The sequence below is a fragment of the Odontesthes bonariensis genome, chromosome 14 (assembly GCF_027942865.1).
Source record: "Odontesthes bonariensis isolate fOdoBon6 chromosome 14, fOdoBon6.hap1, whole genome shotgun sequence".
In the NCBI taxonomy this organism is placed as follows: Eukaryota; Metazoa; Chordata; class Actinopteri; order Atheriniformes; family Atherinopsidae; genus Odontesthes; species Odontesthes bonariensis.
In genome coordinates this window covers 22,562,059-22,583,890 of record NC_134519.1, presented here as the reverse complement: position 1 = coordinate 22,583,890, position 21,832 = coordinate 22,562,059, and the positions used below count along the sequence as shown (strand labels likewise).

Sequence of the window (21,832 nt, the reverse complement as noted above, 5' to 3'; positions counted from 1 at the left end):
TATCTGATTAGCTGTCTTCCTTCTTATATGGCATACATTCAGCAAGAGAAGGACTTTAGGTTCAATGTTATCAGAATGTTTGGAGTAAAAATAACCAAAGCCTCAAACCAGCCCCAGAATTTGAACTGTAAGATTGTTGTGGATTAAAATTTGAGACATTCACTGGAGTTTTGAGTGATCTGGGCACGTAGAGACTTTTTTTAAAAGTGAGGCATTTGTGCCCCATGTTGCCCACCCACCCCCCACCCCCCGCACCCACCCCATTCATCTAACAATTACAAATTTTAAATGGGCTTTAAAGTGACGTTTTTGAGGATCTGCTGAGCTCCGACACGCATTTTTCCTGTGACTCCAAACCAGTTTCAAGCAGTTTTCCCAGTCTGTTTTTAACAAAAATGACACTGCAACACACCTTTCATTCCCTCAAACATTTTTGGTTAAGGTAACAACATGGTCACTGGATTACAATACCTCAAGTGAAGCCACAATAGCTGCTGGATTCTTTAAGATTTCACATTAAAAAGAAAACATAAAGAAGTTCACTTTTCTGTACAGCATATGTATAGATATTTATATTCATAGATATTTATATATAGGCGGGGTAGAGTATTGCAGAATTATATTGCATGTGTTAATCAATGAACCTAGACAGAAACAAGCAAGTATACAGTATGGATTGTTCACAAATGTCTCCTTTCAGTAAAGCTCAGATTATTCAGTCGTCTTTGCCTACAGTGTTACAATCAGTACACTGAGCAAACAGCCGACCACTTCCCAGATGATTCATGAAAACGGGGCAGTGCCACCGTCAGCATGTCGAACCATGTCATGCTTGACGATGCATTGTAGAGTGTGAGTCCCTTCTCCAAAAATGGAACCAAAACGTGTCAACAAACTCGCGCGCACAAACTTACACCCACATATATACATACACACAAACCAAATATATGGCTTCTAACGTCGAATCAAGGCAGTTAAATAAATGGCATTTTCTTCTATGTTTCTTTTTTAGTTGATACAGACACGACCAGACTTGGTGTTCAAGCTCAACTTTGGTTTGGGTAGATACAATGAATATAATATCCTTCCATCCTTTTTTTTCATCAACTATTTACACATCGATGTAAGATCGACCAGCGGTCTAATACACTAAATCCACGACTATTTTAAACAATATGAAGATGTGTGTTGTTTTGCTACGACAGCTTATACAGAAAAATTTACACTCAAAACACTTTTGAACGCTTAAAATGTCATTGTCATTTGACCTCATGTCCCTGATTTTCATTTTTAAGTCCAGCTCCTGCTAGATTGCATTGCATGGATTCTACACAGTATGCAATAGGTACGTTAATCATACTTTTCTTGATATCTTTACAGTAAAGACAGCGATATACAGTAGGTGTTTGGAAGCAGAGTGAAAGGGGTGATACTAAGACTACAGGTGCTGGCACAGTAAACTACACCAGTTCAACCTTAAGTTATTCTAGTTTAATTGTATAGACTCCTCTTAGTCAAAGTGTCTCTAGACATTTAGTAGCTCTTTTCTTTCTGCTGACACCAGCACACAGTGCATCCAGGTCGAATGACTGGTGGCGCTTGCAGTAGCTGATTGGTCATTTAGCAAGCTGAGAGAACAGCTGGACTGAGCTTAACCAAACAGATTCTCCTACAAAAAAGGCCTCTTTACTGAACTCTACCAGGGTCACAAGTTGGAAGACAGCCGGGATCTGGCAGAGTCTAGCTCTGGAAGGCTGACAATTGAATCTTTCTTGGGAACTCCAGAGTTTGGAGGTCCTGATCCAGCAGCTGCAGCTACTGCCCCCATTCCAGCAGGTCCACCGGGAGGAGGTGTGGAGGCAAAGACCACCCGTTGCGGGCCTACCGCCGATCTCCCCACCCCTGAGGGCCCTGGCAAGCTGTGGTGAGGGGGCTGCGGAGGGCCAATGGAAGAGTTGGAGGTGCGGGTGGAGGGTGGAGGGCTGGGGGCTGCAGAGGCAGCTTGTGGTATTCCCTCCTGAGGGAGTGAAGGCTGGGAGGCAGACAGAGCCCGGGTGTCCTGGCTCAAACTGCCTGTATGAAGGGAGTGGGTGCTCTTGTGTGAGGCAGGCCTCTGCTGGGTCTGTGTGGGGCTGGGTGCATGGTGCTGCACAAGGGACAACTGGGACCCAGAAGGTCCTACACTAGCCATGCACTGGAAAGTCCGACCTGAAGCAGCAAGTGGGCTTTGAACAGGTGGGCTGGAAATTGCAGATCCAAATGCCCCTCCAAGAGTCTGGGGGGGTTGAGACTGAAGAGGAGACATGGAGACTGGACTGGCCAAGTTCTGCATAACCTGGAACCTTCGCACCATTCGTGGAGACTGCAAACTCCCTGGACCCACCAAAGGACTCGCCATCTGAGGGCAGAAGCTCATGGCCACAGCTTGCTGAAGTGTGGCAATTGCAGAGCCAGACTGAGGCTGACCTGGAGGAGCAAAGATCCCACCAATAGAGGGAGTCATAGACATGGCCCGTGGTCGCTGCAGGTCCACCAGTTTCACCATTTCACGGTCGTACTTGACAATCTCCTGGATCATCTCATTCTCTCGGTTGTTGAAAACACCGGAGTTCAGATCATGCTGAACCTTGTGCATCAGGATGGAATTCTTTTTGCCTAAAGAAAGCAATGAAATGATGGAATAATCAAATTCATGGACAAGGTTATAATGCAAAGACAGGAAAGAGAGAGGACAGGAAATGGAAGAGACTGGGGTTCAGAAAGAGAGAATTATTGAAGACAGATATCGCATGATGTCCTTCACACCAGGTGCATCCTCTAAAAGAACAAGTTGTGAGGAAAATTGTGGTGTCACCCTGCACTCTCATCTATTGTTACAGTGTTCTATGTCATTTTGAGAGAACAGACCATCTCATTTTACAGATTATTTCTTCATTTATATACTGGATATGTTCCCTTTTTTTTGCATGGTTTATTTTTTTAATAAATCATCTTTTAATTGTATAAAAACTCAGCTGTTTGTGCTCTGAAAATGTTATTTAACATGTTAAACAGTATAAATGCACCCATATGGACCTATCTTTGGATTTTTTTCTCTCTTCTTTTTTACCTATACGATCCAGACGGTCAATGGCGACAGTCTCGAAGGCTCGTCTCATCATGGGATACTCCTCTAGCACCTCATTGAAGTGGTCAACAGACAGAGAGTAGAGTCGACAGTAAGTCTCTGCTCGCACACTGGCTGTTCGCCGACCCCTCGTCAATAAACAGATCTCTGAAACAAGGAAAGAAGAAGGTTGGAAAAAATATTCAAACACACTATCACCTGGAAAATCATGTGCAAGCTGGAAAACATAACCCACCTCCAAAATAAGAGCCGTCGGACAGTTTCATTGCAAGGGTGCCCTTGGTGATGACGCTGCACACCCCATGCTGGATGAAGTACATTTTCTTTCCAATAGTGCCCTCCCTTATGATGTAGTCGTGTGGTTGAAATACCTCAAAGCGTAGCTTTGTCAACATGGCGGTCACAAAATTTGGCTCTGCGTTGGCAAACAGTGGCATTGATGCCACCAGCTTACGACAGTTGAAGTTTACAATTTCCTGGGAAAAGGCACATTGTTCGGTGCGAACAAGAACGATGAAATATACATAAAACAATGCATGTCTGCATGAATTCAGCAAATTCAGGTTAAAAGATCATCTTGTAAGCACATATTACATATACACAAACACACAGCACTGAACACAGATATATGAAAGACAAATAAACATGGCATTTTCCAACTTTTTTTGGAAAAGTGCCTCACTGTTTACATATGTCTCACCTCTCTGAGAGGCTCGCTGAGTTCTCCCAGGATGCTTTCCTCGTCAAACATCTTGCCCTGGTATCTGTGCTCATAATAGTCATGGATTTTCTGTCTGAAGTCAGCAGGCAGCTTGTGGAAGGACATATACTGCTCCACTTGTTTATACTAAGAGAGTAATGGACAGAGATTATGTTCTGTTAATGCAGTGTATAGAGTATGCAGTAAAAGCAGTTTTTATTGACCAACTCTCAACATTGCATTACAAAAAAAGCTAACCAGCAATAAAGACTGGACATTTGTTTGAGGAAATACATTACATGTCTTGGGAAACAACATATCGTGGAAATATTTCAACATTTTCCTCCGGCCAGAAAAAGAACAAAGGTAGCAATAACTGAATCCTATTAGAAAGTATTACCCATACGCTCAGTCTCCCAAACTCTCTAAAGCGTAAAAAAATATCTTGTACAGCACATTTAGTTTGAGTGAATCCCACATACATTGTCTTGTTGTTGGAAATTCTCACTTACTACAAAATACTACAAAATACTTCCACTCGTAGGATCTTTCCAGAATCTATATATATATTCTTGTTTGCCTTCTAAAAACTGAGCTGTCTAGTTGTTTTTGGACAAGAAAAAAGATCAGCTGTTCATTGCTGATTCTACTCTCCAAGAAATGACATGACTCCCTAAAGCCCTGGCTAAGTTCTCACTTTCCAAAAATGAACCATTTCACAGAACTCAACTAAAAGGAAGGAAAAATGCTTTTTAAATTTGATGTTTTTTGCTGTATTTTCTGAAACTCTGAGATGCTTTGTTTTATGGTCTTGCATGTTTTCAGATATTGTTTTTCCATTTTTTTAATTTTCGATTTCGTTGTTGTGTTTTGTGCCTCAGGGCCACTGTCTTTTGAAAGTGGCAAAAACATGGAGCAAAAATTAACGATATTGCCCCCATGGCCAGGAGAAACTTGGACAAATTTCAAGATACTGTAAGTTCCCTTTCCTTATCACCAACTTGATCTTCGTGTTCAGTCCAATCAAAATTATTTGCCACAGTGTAAAATAGCCAATAAACGTTTTTTAATGGTTTTCAAACAGTTGGTTTTTAACTGCCTGGTTGACACATTTGAATAATTTTTTTTTATTTTGGCATTTACCCAACTCAAAATCCCATTTAGATTGTTGTATTACTTCTGTAATTTTTTCGGTGCTCATTCAGGAAGAAAGAGAGTTACACAGTAAAATGATGCAACAGTATATCATCCATGTCTCTTCTGCGATGGAAATCTCCCCTCGTGCCAGAGGCATGTTCAGGAAACTCAGATGTCTTACAGCAGAAGCATTTATCAAAGCTCAGCATTGACAAGAACAGTATATACAAAACACATTATGCAATGCAAACTCACCCTAAGCCTGAAACCGTTCAGCCCGTCGGGCATATACATACACCAACAAGCCACATATGTGTAGTACACAGTAGTACACATCGCTCTCTGTACATCACTCTGAGAGGATAAGACGTTATGTATGTTTTAGGACTGTCCTTGCCCCGAGACTTGGGACAACTTATCATCACAAGACCGCTTCACAGAGACAGACAATCACTCTGCTGACATCTCATGAGTCAGATGACTGCATTCAACCAAGACCCCTACACACTTCTACTGTAAGTGAATTCCATCACTCCCTCCAGTACATTATAAAACATAGTAAAAACAGCCACAGAACTGAAATAAACACTGGTTCTTTTATTAGTGCTACCTAGAAGCTAATCAATACTAGATCAATTGAAAGTGAGAATCTATTCAAAGCATGAGACAAAAAAAAAAGAGACAAAAGACTACATGGCAGGGCTTCAGAGAAGGGGTGACTGGGCAGTCAATTATTGAGAGGAAAATGTTTCTCCTTGTGCTATGCTGTCAGACTGTGAGCTCTTCAGCCCAGCTCAAATGGAAAGCCCCATAAGACCAGCCCAACCCTGAACCCATAAAGCTGTCCGAAACATAATTTTGAGAGGCCTGCGGCCTGGTACATACTGTGTACTCACAACTTTCGGGGTCTAAGGAAGACATCATCCAATCAACTTCTATCTACTTCTTCCACAATCTGCAGCAGGTATCAAGAAACATCCTCTGACAGTGACTTCAATAGGTCTGCTTCAAAACAACAAGACTGTCCCCATAAATGTAAGGTCCCAGGCTGACCTCTGCTGCAGACATCACTGTGTCAGCAGACGTGTCTTGCTAGAGGCTCCGAGCAAAACAGTGTGGCCCACCTGCTCAAACACAGTTACAAGCTCTGAGCCCTCAAAAGGAACACATAAAGTCTTACAGAGAGAATGACTTAATATGAGCAACAAGACGGTCTCGTTGCTTCTTAAAATAAATAAAAAGAGCCCATTTGGCAAACAAACATTTCAAGTTGTACACAGCTGAATGCATTTGTACACAGAGAGAATCACCGTTTCAAATCCTTTCTCCACAGGGCAGTTAAATGTTCAATTTTTATCCCTTGACTTAATGGCAGCAGCACAACAAGCCATATTCAATATTGAGCAGAAAATGGATTTTTGCACTTTTGAGCCTTTATGGAATAGGGAGACATAGTAAAGTTATTTCTAAAGGTTCTCATATATTTATCATTCATGTCCTCCTCAGGATGATGTGTTGTAAATGTAGAATAATTCTCTATTCAGAACAACTCTTTGTGGTTCTTGAAGACATGTAATCTCTCATCCAAGAGGCTTCTTCAGTTTTAAAGGGCTCCTTTTTTTTCAGAGGAGATTCTCATGATGCTAATGGGCCCTCAAGAATTTAACATTCCGAAACTGGAACAAAAACTATTTAAACGAGTCTTGATTTGAAGACTTGAATAGAAAAACTAAGAGCAAGATCCAGAGAAAGTTATTTTTCTTGCTGTCTTACAAATAGCTGACATGATACTTGCATACCACTGAGGAACAGAAGATACTGATAGCTTAGTCTCAAAAAATATGTGTACATTATTGTGTTAATCTTTAGTAGAGATATGATTACAAAATGAGGCTGTAAATGTACTGAATGAAACTGTACTTAATCAAATTTCATAGCAGTCAGACCAACATGCTAAAGTAAAATAGTTTAGAATCAAATCACTCCTGCATGTCTACCCCCAAGCTGGCCTGGGAGCTCTGCTCCACAGTTCCTTTCTTTAGTAACAAAAGAAGAGGCTGATACACAGAGGAAGAAGCCAGTAATAACAGATAATAAGGGAAGGATTTGATCACCATAAATAAGTCCAGCATACAGCATTCAGGAAACAGAAAGCTCCACCACTCCGTGCTAATACGCAACCAGTTGATTGTTAATTGTTTTATTCCATTATCTAAGTGGTCGCCTGGAAAAAAAATTTAAAAAATAACATGCTGAAATGGTGCATATTGCCAAGCATCACAGATGACTTGGACACACTTTGTTCAATACATCAATTCCCCTTCCTGGTTTGTAAACTGGAACAAGGACAGTAGTCTTATAAAAGAGCATGTTTAGCTATATCCATAGTTTAACTTAACTGTGCTTGTGAACCTACTGACAGTTCTACGTATTTTTCAAATCTACCTAACTGGACTGCAGAGCCACAATGATAAAAATGTGTTTTTATCACCTTTCTAAAGTTGCAGTACATACACATTTTTGCAGCGGAGAAGTTGGTGTACCATGACTGTAGATTTGTTCTGCAGTGGAGGTGGGGAAATATATCGTCACCTTGCCCAGAAAAATTACTGCATATTTCAATGAGAGAGCTTCCTTCATTAACATATCATAAAAAAAAAAGCCAAACATTGCAACATCCGTTTGAATCAAGGACCCATGTGAGGATAACTCTCTTGTGAACGGCTCCTTTGATGGAGCTGCCAAATAGAGAGTCTCACCTGCATGAGTGACTCTGCTTCATGACATCTGCAGATGGAGAGCAGCCTGAAGAAATGACCCGGTGTCACAACTCTTTACCCGATATGTCAACTCTAACTACAGCTCTAAGAGAGTAAAGAGGCTGATTGTGAGAAAAGCATGGCTGTTCGGGAATCTGTACATCAGAGAAAATCTCACGCAGATAGAGACGCAGTGACCACGCAGCTGTGGTCAGACATGAAGCTAATTCCAGCAGCCTGTGACTCAGCTAAGTCTGAACTAATGAGCCAGCTAAAGCCTGATTGGACTTTGATGGTGACATTTAATGACTCGACTTTCAGTGTCATGTCACAGTACAAAGTATCGATCATCACCAGCCGACCCTGAAACCTTTCCAGAATTACAGCGGGGAAAGAGCACACGTTTGGTCTGTGCGTCACAGCATTCAGGGGGGACTGACAAACACCCAAATCCCAGTGAAAGTGGCATCCATTTTCTGGGCCATTTTGACGCAGTATTTGCTGCGTCAAAAGGCTCCACTGATATTTTGTCATTCCAAGCTGCTGTTTGGGATTTCTCATTCAAAAAAAAATTAAGGACAGTTAGTTTGTAACTTTGATTACATTTTTCTACTTTGATGTTTTATGCTCGTTTTCCCAACACAGCCATCAGCCTTTTACTATTCCCTGCTCTGCTCTCCGCTTGCTCATTCCCTCCATAACTTCTCTCCACAGGAGATTCTAATTCGGGTTCACCCCAAATGACCGTGTGGATGTATAATTCATTCACTTCTTTCCCCTGTCAAATTGCCTTGTTACAAATTGAAGCACGTTCACCGGAAGAAAAGAAAATCAGATAGCCGTTAATCAGAGCTTGTCCTGTCTGTCTACCAGTCAGGGATGTGTACAGAGAGAGTAACAACACACTACAAGGTTTCTCACTGCACAGTCTCATTAAATGAAATGAAGCTTCCAAAGAAATACAGGAAATCCTATAGCTCATTCAAAGGGAGCGACGACCAGCGGAGACTGAATGATAAGGGTTTGTTCATTGGACACTTAAAAAAAAAAAACTAGAATAGTGAATATCATCTGGCAGAACTGAAGAGATGCAGGTATTGGCTGCTATCTTTGCAAAGTCAGCCTGCTTCTGGGTAATTGGAGTGATCAGTGACAAGCAGTGCGAATAAATAAAAGGCTGTTGTTGATGGTAGCCGAACAAAGCAGAGGGAGGAGAAAACAGCGTTGAATGCCTTCCTGTGGCATTTCATCACAGAGAGCTTCCAGACAACTGTCTGTTCTCTGTCTTGCCGACAGAGCCCTGTGTCTACAAGAGCAGCTGTGGAGAGCTGATTCAGTGTAAAACCCTGAGGCCATTAGGAGGTGATTATCAATGCAACAGGTGAACCTGTGGAGTTGACTAATCTACTTTATGTCCTGCGCGTCTAAAAAGGCTGAATCCACGAATCTGAATGGGAATTAAAGTGAACTTCAACCAAAAATGCAAAAATGTGAACTGCTGTTTTTTTTCTAATGTCGTCAAGTCTCTCAGCATATTTACAAAACAGATTGAACTTTCTGATTTTCAAATTTTTCTCTTTTACTGTGTATTGTCAAAGATAGTGGAAGTAGTCCAATTATAAATGTTTCTCTCCCTACACATGCTGACACATCACAGTTAAGTGCTAAATGCTATCAATAGCTTGCTCTTCCCTAAATGGTAAGTGAACATGTCTGACTTGAAATGAAGACGTTTGAAAAGCGTTCGAAATGTTCCCGACAAATAATAGTTGCAAAGCAAACTGGAAGTAATGTCTCATCTTCTGAAGCAGCAGCTACAGATCACACACTATGAGCTAAATGTAACTACCACATTTATCAAACAAGAACACTGGTGCAATGCATGAACCAGCTATCCATATCATGAGGTGCATGTCTTTGGGACATGATAGAGATGAGCAAATTATGTAGACTGTAGACCACAGACCCCTTTTGAGAGCTATAACAAATGAACAAATCTGCTGCACTCCAACAGAAGTTGATCCTTCATCTTTCGCACTGGGTCTTTCTTTGCAGTCTATGTTCGATGGTTACATACACTCATGTTGGACATCATGGTTTTCAGTTATTACTTTGAACTGTTCTTTTTCTTATAGTATGAGATACATATTTGATAGGAAAAATCAGGCATTTGATGCACAAGTTTTAATTTATTTTGGGTTTTCTGACACAACACGTGACCAAACAGCTTAAAGTTCACGGTATAGCTGTACCTTGATGGTTCCTTGCTTATTCTTGACCCAAGAGAACCAAGTTTCTCTCAGCTTATGATGATATTTTAGGTCTTTTTCAAGACTTTTCAGACTTTTTTTTAACATGCATGTTAGAACTAATGATCTTGGAACATGGCACCGAATAGAAATAGTTCCAGCAGAAATGGCTTTTTCTTCTAGAGCTGTATTGATAAAAGAAAACCTTGAAATATATGAAACTTGTGCACCATTTAAAAAAAAAATGTACGTTGGACAATGATAGCACCCCGTACATTTACATTTAAAGATTGTCAAAAACAAAAGAGGTTAGCAAATTATGCCTATTAGTTGTGCTGACTCATCTGTCATAGTATGAAAAAAGAAAGGTTGATCTTCAGGATGATAACTGTATTTACATTCAGAATACCAGCAAGTTTTATTTCAGGACATTCCACTATACTTTGAATTCTCTCCTGGCGCTTGGCCCCCATAGTAAAAAAAAAAAGCCTACACCTAAAATTTGGCATGTCTGACTCACATCTGACTCAGAGCTTTTAGCAACTAAAAGGACGACAGAAGTGAAAAAATGGTGTTAATATATGTAATTACATTGTACCTTGAAACTTGTGATATGAATTTAGCCGCTTAAAAAATGCAGAGATAGTTTATGGAATCACAAAATCACAGATTGATGAAGCAAAATGGCAATAATGATGATGAGAAAATATATGCATGTTGTTGTACTTGAGTGTCGGGGACACAGCAGGATTCAAACCATGGATGATAGAATTATGATGTTTTTAACAACTAACTCAACCACTAAGTCATTTTCAGCAGGTTCATAAGCATTTCACTTAGTGCACACATTTAAATGCGTCGCCCTAAGATTGTGTCTCAAAAGTAAAGTTAAAGTTACTTACTTACTGGATTTGAATGAAATTCGGTTCCTATGATCTGGGGTCGTCACTAAGTTGATCCAAAAATCTTTTTGATGATTGCATAAATTCTGTATGGCTTATTTAAAAGAAAAATACATTTCTGAACATTACACTGTCTATAATTGAAAAAATTAGTAACTAAAAATACATCAATTAAATAGATAATGTATGAAATAAAATTATGAAGCTGCAGTGACACCCATTGTCAAACTGTAATCAGTACAGTTTGCACATTTTCAATAATACTAGTAATTTGACCCCAACCTCACCAAGATATTTGCAAATACATGCAAAATCATCAGTATGATGTCATTTATTCTTTTGTGAATTTTTTCACCAATATCTCTCTTGTTAGGCATTTTAAGCATGTCTGACAAACAGTAGGGACAGTAAGGCATCTTTACTCTGAATATAAAGGTCCAGGATTAAAATACCCGACTGAGGTCAAAGAATGTTAATTATTCAAACACTTGCAATTTACTTGTTCCTTGATAATTTCTGCTCTATTTTTGCATTATTTACTTTACTTCATTCACTTTGAATCTGCATTTTGTCAGACTGCTTCCTTCTCTGTAGGTTTGCCTGCCCTTTGTTTTGTGTCACTGCTAGCATGTATAAATTACACATGAGTCCCTGTACCAAAGCCATGTTGCCATGTTTTCCTTTAAATTCAACCTGACATTGCTTGTGGACTGAAATGGAAACCTCCACACAATGCTAGCTCCATTCACACTGGAACTATAGCAGACTGCCAGCAGCCCTGTTTTGCTAACACCCTCCAAAGGATAAAAATGTCACTTGCAGTCCTATCTGTAGGCATGGCAAATCCACCCAGCAGCATCAGCCTCAGTGACATGCCTGGCACTTTTCTGCTCTCTGCAGTTTTTATTTTTTCATTTTTATTTTTTGTAATTCACACATATTTTGCTGTAATACTAATCCTCAAATGAAAAGAAAATCTGACAACTGGCCAGAAAAAGAGCTCTGGGGAAATGCACTTTACAGGCCTCAGCAAAAAAAACTACATTTTCTGCAATGAGAGGAGGTCACATTAAAAGCTGTTTGAATGCATGAGAATACACATAAAGGACAGTGAACATATTCCTCATGTCAGTGCATGAATTGCTTCTCAGTTTATCCTTGAACTGAATAAAAACACAGGCCAATTGGGGATTAAAACACGCTTGTACAACTCATCGCATATCTTAAATATTTCAGGCTTCAGTTTATTGTCACTTCTCAGACTGTAGAATGTCACAAGATATTTGAACCTGACACCAGAACTTAAACTTTCAAGCAATAGAGTAACTGTTCCTCTCTGGGGCAGATTGTCCATTAAAGCAACCACCAATGGGGGATAAAAGACAATAGACTTCTTTTTAGCCTCTTAACTCTCATCATCCAGGACAAACAATAAAAAAAACAAGACTAGTTATCACTCCTCGTGCTGAATTTTTGTCCTCTAAACCATTTGTTAGTCATTATTTACTGTATACTGCAGGAGCTCCGCTCAATGATAGCCCAGACAAAAAACTGAGAAAAACACTAAACTCTCATTTGAAATACACAGTGTTCAAATATCCAGGGCTCTGTCTCCCACAGGTTTCCCCTCCCCCTCGTTTTGCTCCCTGTAGCAGTCGAGTTGCAGTATCGCTGCACCTTTCAAGGGCACTACCACCAGGAAGGATAGAGAGCCCAAAAGAGAGGAAAAACGAGAGAAATTTAGATCAGGAGGTGAGAAGAGAGTGAGATTGAAAAGGCGATAAAACAGAAAAAAAAACAGCTGGAGATACAGAGGAGGTGGAGGTGAAGAAAATGGGGGATGACATCATGTCAAATGGGGATGGTTAAAGATAGGTAGTGCAGGTGGAGTGAGAACCAGTGAGTGAATTATCGGAAAGAGACAGAAGAAAAGGCAGCCATAGTTGCTTACGTCACCTTCAGGATGACATTGGCAGGACACGCTGGTCTGCTGCCTCATCAATTCTATTGCTGCCCTAGGGGACATCGTATCTTACGCACGCGCACACACCGGCCCACACATATGCCCAGCCCCTGGCAACGTGGCTCTACCTGGCCGAACACACCCGCAGTGTCTGATTGGCTGCTGACAGCCAGCAGCACTCCCCCTGCTCCCCAGCCAGCAAGACTCTGCTTGGAAACAGAGTGGCTGAGCAGCTAACACCACAGACCTCTGCTGCAGCTCTGATAGGTACTGCTCTGATCCCCATCTTTGTTTCAAGAGACAAACAACTGTCCACAAAAAATACTTACACAACGCGATATATGTAAATGAGTGGTTTAGAGTGTTAGAGTGACGTTAAGGTCAAAGTCTAAACATATTCTTCTGGGGTCAAAAGACGTTACACTGTGATGTTGCATCAGCTTATTACAAGTTTCCATCATTTATATTCATTATATGAAAATTTTGAATTGTCAAAGAACAAATAAATAGGGCTGGATTAAAACATTTAATAAGCCGCAAATATCTTAAGATGTCAAATAAGAACAGTGTAAAGGCAAACTTTACACCTGCTACAAGCCAAATATGGGTGCATTTTGGGTTTGGCAGATTAGTAAATTGGGGTCAGCAGCCAGGTGGCCAGTAAATAATTGCAAATTGCAGAGCTATGTGAATCAAATCAAATTGAAGCTGTTTGCGACTATTTCATTTTTCCTACTCAACAATACCTCATTGAGTTTTAGGAGAGGAACAGTAGTGAAATACTGAACTAAAAAAAAAAAAAGGTACCAGGTATTGATACTTTTACATACACTGTCAGCATCTTTCTAGGCTTGCATTCATAGGATATCATATCAGTCTCTCTCATTCAGCAAGCTTTGCTAATAAAGAAATTAATTTCATCCAAGTCATTATTTAAAAGATTTTAATCTAAAATCAGATGGGGTTAATCCTTGGAAAAACTTGTAAACCATGAATGTCACAATCAGTACTTTCAGTTTCTCATTTCATAACTCGTGATTGGACCACAACATAAAACTCTCTAAAAACAAAGTCAACACTAAATATGAGTCCGTTGTAGTTTGTTTGTTTCATCTGTAAAAATTGTGGTGTCAAATGATAGAATCCTGACTACTAATTTATTGGGTTTGGTTGCTTGACAGCCCGTGCAAACCCCTGCAACTACTGCTCTTGCCCAAGACATGGCGCAGCACAGAATAACCTATAAATTTTAATACTTCAGTTTTATTTTTTTACACATCAAACAATAGATCTTATTGCATATGTCTAAGGACTTTTCTCTTTTTTTTTTTTTTATTTCTTGTTCATGTCTGTTGTTACGTTTCCTGCTGTGTTGCTGCTGTGGCAAGTGAATTTCCCCATTGTGGGATAAATAAAGTATAATCTAATCTAATCTAATCTTATGTGTAAATTATGAGTTGATGAAGTGATTGATTTAATAACCTTTGAACAAAGTCATTTGTGCTTTCTCACATTGTGTCCAGTTTTCATATTGAGCTACCAGCTATATGTTTCATCTCTGACAATATGTTGGCTATTTTCCTTTATTTTGGCAAAAAAAAATGTAAAGATGTGGTATACTTTTGACTTTAAATGAGTCATTGACAAAACCTTAAGACAGTTTTGGGGTTGTATCTAAGCACTGTGTCACTTTACTGTTGATATGTCTTGATAAAGGTCTTTGGAATAAAAAGGTCTACCCCTTTTGAGTAAATCAATGAAAGGGTGAGAAGTGTTTGAGAGTATACACCAGGTAGCTCGATCTTTACCATATCTAATCTTCTCATCTAATTCTTGGATGCTAAGTAAATAAGCGCATTTCCCAAATGTCAAACCTCTGCTTTAAAGGGGATATCAGAGGGGACACTGGATCATAAGTGTTATTATTAGCGACAGTAAACAGACAGCATTGACAACAGGGGACGGGGTTGTTTCCTCACCTTTTCTTGATACTGCCGTCTGGAGGAGTCCAGGGACTGGATCAGAGCTGTTGCGTGGCCAATAAAAACAGCATAGCAGGTAGCTCCTACAATCATACTCAGCATAGTCAGCCAGATATCTGAAAGACTCTCCGGAGCCTGTCTGCCATAACCGATGCACAGCATGTGGCTCATTGCCTTGAAAACAGCAAAGGAGTACAGCTCTGACCAGGTATCATTCTGTTGAAAGAGAAGAAGGGGAATAAACAATCAGTTATAGAAATCAATGTTAGATGTGAAAATACAAGCATCAGGAGAGAGTGGTGGCAGAGAGTAAGCAACTAGAATAAAGCTTTTTGGGACAGTGGGGTCATAAAATAACACTCAAACAAATAAGAACTTGAGTGACCCTGTCGCATTAGGAGGAAAGAGGGAGGAAGTGGAAACAACATTGTCCTTTGAGGTCTAATCAGTGAGGAAGAGATGGTTTGTAAATTATTTCCTCAGAGAGAAATGATAGTGAGAGGTCATTAACTATGCCCTTTCAAAGCTGAAGGAGAAGAAATCTTCTAGAGGCAGCGACAAACTGCTTCAGTGGAGACACACGAATGGGAAAGACCTACCTCTGTTACCTACAAAGAGGAATCAATGACCTTGTTCAATGACAGTGAGAGCATGTGATGAACACAGTATTCTTTACTAAATGTAAATAAAAGGTCAGTGTCATCCCATTGTATTTCTGTGCCAAAACATACGTATTTATTAAGATGCATGACGACCGAAAAGCTCAACAGAGTTTAAGAAATTAAACAGATTTTTTTAATGTTATTATTTGCTACTTCTTTGCTTGCGTGTTTTAAGAAGAGAAACTTGTCGTCTGCCTGTGTAACAGAAGTTAAAGTTAGAAATAGCTTTCTGAAATCTCCTTAAAGCCTATTTGAGCAAAAGATGAATAAAATAGAAAAATAAAACATTTACATGCACACCTCACTAAAATTTGTATAAGGTCACATAGAGGTCACAGGCTGATTGTGAAGGAAATCAACATCTATTTCTATACATCGCTGCAGTTTATCAATGCATTCAGTGATATAACATCATGAAACATACACACCTTTTCCTTGTTATTTCAAATCATGAAATCCATCCCACTCTAGAGGCTTTACATTTCCAAAAAAAAAATCTCTGTAGTAAACTTTGTGAATGCGAACTTTCTAATATTATCATGCTTTGTCAAATGCTTTACATAAGCCACTGATCAAAGATCACAAGAACCACAAATATGGTTAAACATGGTCTTCCCGGGAAAATTACAAAATATTGAAATGCTAACAGCAATCAATAGCGGAACATGTAGTCAGATTAGTAAAGGACTGTAAGAAGAGTAACTATGAGAATTATAAGGATCCCTAAGAAGTGATGATAAATACACTGTGATATATTACCATGTATAAAATCATTACATTATTGATATTGATGCATAAGTGCAAATTTAGGATGTTACTGTTAAGTTGTACTTTATCACCATTCTTTAAACAGGTGTCATGTATCTATTCTTTGATTATTGGTGACATGTTGGATCATATGAAGATTTAATGAAATGTTTTCTGCTGTTTTAGCCTCTAAGGGTAAAAGTCAATGTTTCCAAGGAACTGGTCAATACTATTTGGACAACAACCCAAAAACAGAATTCCAGAAACATATTATTGTCTCTTACACACATGTCCAAAAACTCCTATATGAATTCAAACTAAATTAAAGTATTTGGGAACATTTAGGAGAGAATATTTGTTGCTTGAGTCCCTGCCATATGATTGTAAGTAAATCTGGAAGCTATAAAGATTTGAAAGGACAATACAAGACATTTGTAGATGTCACCTCTTAATCTGGAAACTTGAGAAAGAAATCTAGTGATTTCTCCTTGGTGTTTATAATCAGAGCTATGACAGAGGGATTAATAATTAGATGTGAAAGGAAAGAATCACAGGTCCGACAGAGAAGTATGTGTCTTCTGCACAAAGGTCTACTATCATCCAAGTAAGCCAACATAACAGGGCCATTAAAGAGCCTCCACAAATGAGTGGAGAAGAACGAAGTCTCCCAAAATAAATGTAGCTCCACCAAGTGGGCTGACACTAAGTAGTGCATGTGAAAACAGAAAGAAAAACAGTGGAGTGAAACAGATTGAATAATAGATGATTGATGATGAGCACTTTGATTCTGAAATAGCACAGGAAAGAGAGCAGCAGAGACTCAATGTCTTCCTTAGTCTCAATCGTTCTCAGAGATTTCAGTTTCATAACTAGCCTTTGCTCTGTTAGCAACCAACATTTCTATTAGCTGAGAGCCTGTTTGAACCGGACATATAACACACGGGCTTTACATTTATCTTGCAACATCTTAAAGTCCATCTTTCTATGCCCTGCTGTAACGTTTCTCTGCATGGGTCCATACAGAAATGCTGTGTTTATCTGTCAAATAGAATGTTGCTGTTAAGTAGGACAAAATGCAGCTTACGTATATGAGAACTCATCAATTAGTCTTCAAGATATTCAGTTCTCAACCACAAATTTCAAGCTGCCATTAGGGGTAAAGGAAAACTTAAATAATGATTGAAATCCTTGGAATACACCCCCTGGGAACCATGAATGTCTGTGTGTAATTTAAATGTCCTTTTGAGTCATTGATTAAAACTTTTTTTTAAATTACAAATTTGTAAGGGTTTTTCCTTAAGTTTATATGTATTTTTTAGATAATCTATAAACTAATCATGTCCTAAAATGGCTTTGGTGTACACAAACTCTTTACCTAGACATAATTTATGCATGGATCTATGAATATGCAAATATATTCCAGCCTTTATCTCCACCAGCTGCTCACCTTTTATTCTGCTTTAACACTGTAACATTACTCCATGTTTAAGGTAAGCCAACAATAGGAGGATTCAACCATAAATGTTTAAAGCTTAAACAAAACCAGAAGAAGAACAACAAATTGTGCAGAATGGAAATATACTTCATATAATGCTCCCTACAACAATAGAAACAAAATAGTAATGAGCAACACAAGGTTTGGACTTAACTACTTTATCAAACAGCTAATAATGTGTTGCAAATGACTGATTAACCTTGTTCCAGATACAACTATGCAAGCTGACTTGTTGGGTTCAGTTGGTTTGTTACATCATCATGTTTTTAGGAGACTTTTGTTGCTGCTCTGCAGTTCTGAGGCAGAGATGAAAAATGTTCATCTGTAGTGTTAACAGTTTGTTTCACTCAAGATATGCCTTCTAGTATATGTAAAGGTGTTCAACCTTGTTAAGTCAAACACTGATAAAGGATGATAACCTTCATGATAACCAATACAATAGTTGTCAGTTGTGAATAAAGGAACTGATGTTTTCCAATCACACCGCCACCACTGCTGAAACTGAGAAAAAAGAGCAGAGATGTAAAAGACAGAGGATTTACAAGAGTGATCAGTACAGGAATAGAATGAATGACAACGAGGTTTGAAGCAGACAAGGGAAAGCAGAGTCACTCATACGAAACAGCATCCTGATAAACTGAACAAATATCAAAAGATAATGGATGTATGTAACAAAGCTTCTGTCCTGGCAAGGTCACACACCCACCAATTCAGTTGACAAAGACTTATCTGAGCAGCCTGCTCTGCTCGCGCCTTCTTTCTGCTCGTCTACCTCAGTGTGTGTGTGGAGTCTTTACAACATGCATCGTGGACAGGGAAATGTCTTTATTCTGATTGTGGAGAAGAACATAACATCTTTATTGTAAGTTTGAGCATTCCATGCAGCACGGACAACATTATAGCTGCCTGGTCTGGTGTACCATCACGTGAGAATTGGTATTTTTGTGACAGTTTCAGAATCCAAGTTACTTTTAGATCACTGTGGTGACTAGCTTTAATGTGGTTGGCAGCAGTTTTTTTTGAGTAGGTGAAAACCACAGACTATAGTTGGTAATGTGTGCCATAAAGAGTTACACATTTGTTCCTAGATACCAGCTCTCCCAGGTTATATTAAAAGTGATATTTACAAAATATAACACTGAATTTTGTCATACATTGTGTTTTATGTTGGTTACACTATACAAATATAATTATATTCAAAGAAATTGCTAAATTAAGGGGGTTGCTAAATAAAGTGTCTTCATTAACATCTTTATTATTTTTTCAGATGCGTCAAAGATTCTACAGACCAACAAAAGACATCATAGAAAAGAATACCAGGAATGAGTAGTCTTCACTCTGCTTTAAATAGACTTTGGATGATGGCGAGAATAAGAATAAGATCTTCACATGTTTTTTCAACACTGTCAGGAAGATATCCCATAAAATTAGCTTTGTATTATATTGTGATCTTTGAGACAATGTTTTTCTTAAATGATGTGATGATGAAGCGTCACTGAATTAGATATAATATGCTGTGTGATCAGGAAACTGTTACAGTCAGGGTGTCTTCACTGGTCCTTTTACTGTGACCATATGTGGCAAAGCAGTTGTCACTTACTGTCTGAGTAATGTTAAAGTTCCCTACAGCCCCCTTTTTTACGTAGGATATCAAAGCATTCAGCTTTTTGAAATTCATTCAGAACAAAAACAGCTGAGTTATCACGGGACACACATGATCACATCTCCTCACAGTCTCTCCTCACCCAGGAAACAAATACCACATTTCCTTCCATTTGCAGACCATTTGCAGGGCTCAGACAGCAGATTTCACTTCACAGGTCTGTAGGCTGTTCTTGGCCCGGCAAGTATGATAAATCAAATCTGCAATGTCCTACAGCAGACCTGTAATGCTGTGCGGTCAAACTAATTGCTGTGAGTAAATAAAGTTATTTAATACCACAGACACATAGTGATTACTGGCTTATCTTCTCCATGCAAGCAGACCACTGTGGTTCAAAGACCCCTCCTGCTGATGGCAGCGGGGGAATAATGGGAAAGAGACATCTCTGTGATGTGGATACAGAAAGGGATGGGTGCACGCACAGTTGTAATTACACTGTTGAGTCTAAACACCCTCTGTCTGTCAGTTAGCGCTGCCGTCACTATTATTACCACGTTGCCTCTGTAATGCAGCAAGGCTCTCTCAGCACTCTATTGTGGAAATTAACTTTGAGGCTGATAAGGCTGTGTAAAGCAGATTCTAGATGTAAGCAAAATTATATGTAAGGATGGAAGTTTGGGTGCACTGCTAAAACAATCCATGTTCCCCGAGGTAGTAAGTTTGACAGAATCCAATTACGTGTTGGTGGATGTCATTCAGAGTTAGAGTGTTTTCAACATCCTCCACGGGTTCTGCCTGTGGGACCCACACCTCCAGAGCCACTGTAGGGTGCTTGATGGATGGCCTGGCCGCAACACAATGGCTAATGTTACAAGTTGTCAGCCACTCAATAGGGGGGTGGTCTCAGGTGGCTGTATACAGGCTGTACCGTGCCAGAGTGGCTCTTTCATTCGAGAGTGACGGCTCTCTGGAGGCTGACTGTCTTTGATTTTCCAGTGAGGAGAGCGCTAGAGGAGTCAGTGACCTGTCAGCCCCAAAATTCATCATACTGGACTTCAAACTCACACAGCAAATGGTTGTATCTTGTGCACCATTTCTAAAAGCAGAAATATTAAACTTTAGTTGAAACTGTTGTTGCATTTATGCATTTTACATTCTTAGACTCTGACATTTTAGTAAATTCCTATTCTACTAATATTTATTTTAATCATATATTTTAATTGTTTGCATGGTGTCCCCGTGTATGCGTGGGTTCTCTCCGGATAATGCGGGTTCCTCCCACTGTCCAAAAACATGCATGCCAGGTTAATCGGTGATTCTAAATTGTGAGCGTGCATGAATGTGTCTCATTTGTCTCTGTGTGGCCCTGTGATGGACTGCCGACCTGTCCAGGGTGTCCAATGACAGCTGGGATAGGCTCCAGCCCTCCCACGACCCAAACTTGGATTAAACGGGTCTAGATAATGGATGGATGGATGGATTTTAATCGTTCGTTGATATTTTCTTTAAATGTGTTGTTACTGTAAGAGCTGTATGATGGACAGTTGAACAATGCATTTAAAGCATGATTTTTAAAGTTTTTAAAGACTTTGAGGTTTTGATAGAGAGGTAGCCTCAGGGTACAATGGCCATGCCTCCACTTATTATAATATTCATATATGTGCATATCTGGTTAAGGTTATATAAACTTAAAATATTATCTTTTATTATTTTATAGGTGTCATTGCCATGACTGCTTTCCAGGCTTTAGCAGCTATTCTAATTGGGTCTGGGTAAGTTTCGCCCAGTTTGAGTAGACTCTTGCTGTGACCAGCAGGAGGGTGGAGTTGGACCATCCAAATCACTTATCATGTTACTTTAAAAGCCACTGTCACAAACTCCTGGGGTCTGAGTCATTTTCGCCACCACAAAACACATCTAATCCTCTTTTTTCTTTTATGATCTTCAGTTAATATTGATCACATAATAGACATCATACCCAGAGGGGGTCCAATTTATCAATTCTGTGATCCCTGGTGAATCTAAAAAAAAAAAAAATTCTCCAGAAATAACGGCCGATGTGAAACAATCATTGATTACCTGTTTATAATCAAACAAAGTTATTGTAGACACATTCCTGTTAAATTCACTTGGATTCAGCAACATTGTGTCACATTTGCTTTGTGGTTGCCCTGCTCTCTGGAAAATCTGCAAACTTGAGTTAATTGTCCACTAAAAATAATCAACAATCAAACTAAAGTATGTAACAGTCTGGCTCATCACACTTAAAGAAATCCATTTTCTTCTCGCCAACATGACAAATAGAAAAGGTCTTGACCAAAATTGCTTTTGTACAAACATATAAATCAGTGGTCTCATCCAAAAATACATCAAATCTGAAATTTACAAGGAGTCATGCCCGAACCAGACAATGTCTGAGGGCAGGACTCAATCTGTTTAAAACCCAATTTGGACTTCTGCCTTGTGTTTTTAGTTGGTGTGCTTTTCCCTCGCTTAGTAAAAGGCT

At 39.3% G+C, this 21,832-nt stretch overlaps 1 protein-coding gene across 1 annotated transcript in view; it reads right to left on the bottom strand.

Moving 5' to 3' along the window:
* Positions 1-285: 285 nt before the first annotated feature.
* LOC142399129 (potassium/sodium hyperpolarization-activated cyclic nucleotide-gated channel 2) overlaps positions 286-21,832 on the bottom strand; it is a 32,392-nt gene continuing 10,845 nt past the window's right edge. The window contains exons 4-8 of the mRNA XM_075483615.1: positions 14,817-15,035; positions 3,828-3,974; positions 3,363-3,603; positions 3,110-3,274; positions 286-2,655 (exon numbers count right to left, since the gene is read on the bottom strand). Coding sequence (XP_075339730.1) covers positions 1,706-2,655; positions 3,110-3,274; positions 3,363-3,603; positions 3,828-3,974; positions 14,817-15,035 — 1,722 coding nt within the window. The 3' untranslated portion in view covers positions 286-1,705. The remainder of the gene's footprint in view (positions 2,656-3,109; positions 3,275-3,362; positions 3,604-3,827; positions 3,975-14,816; positions 15,036-21,832) is intronic.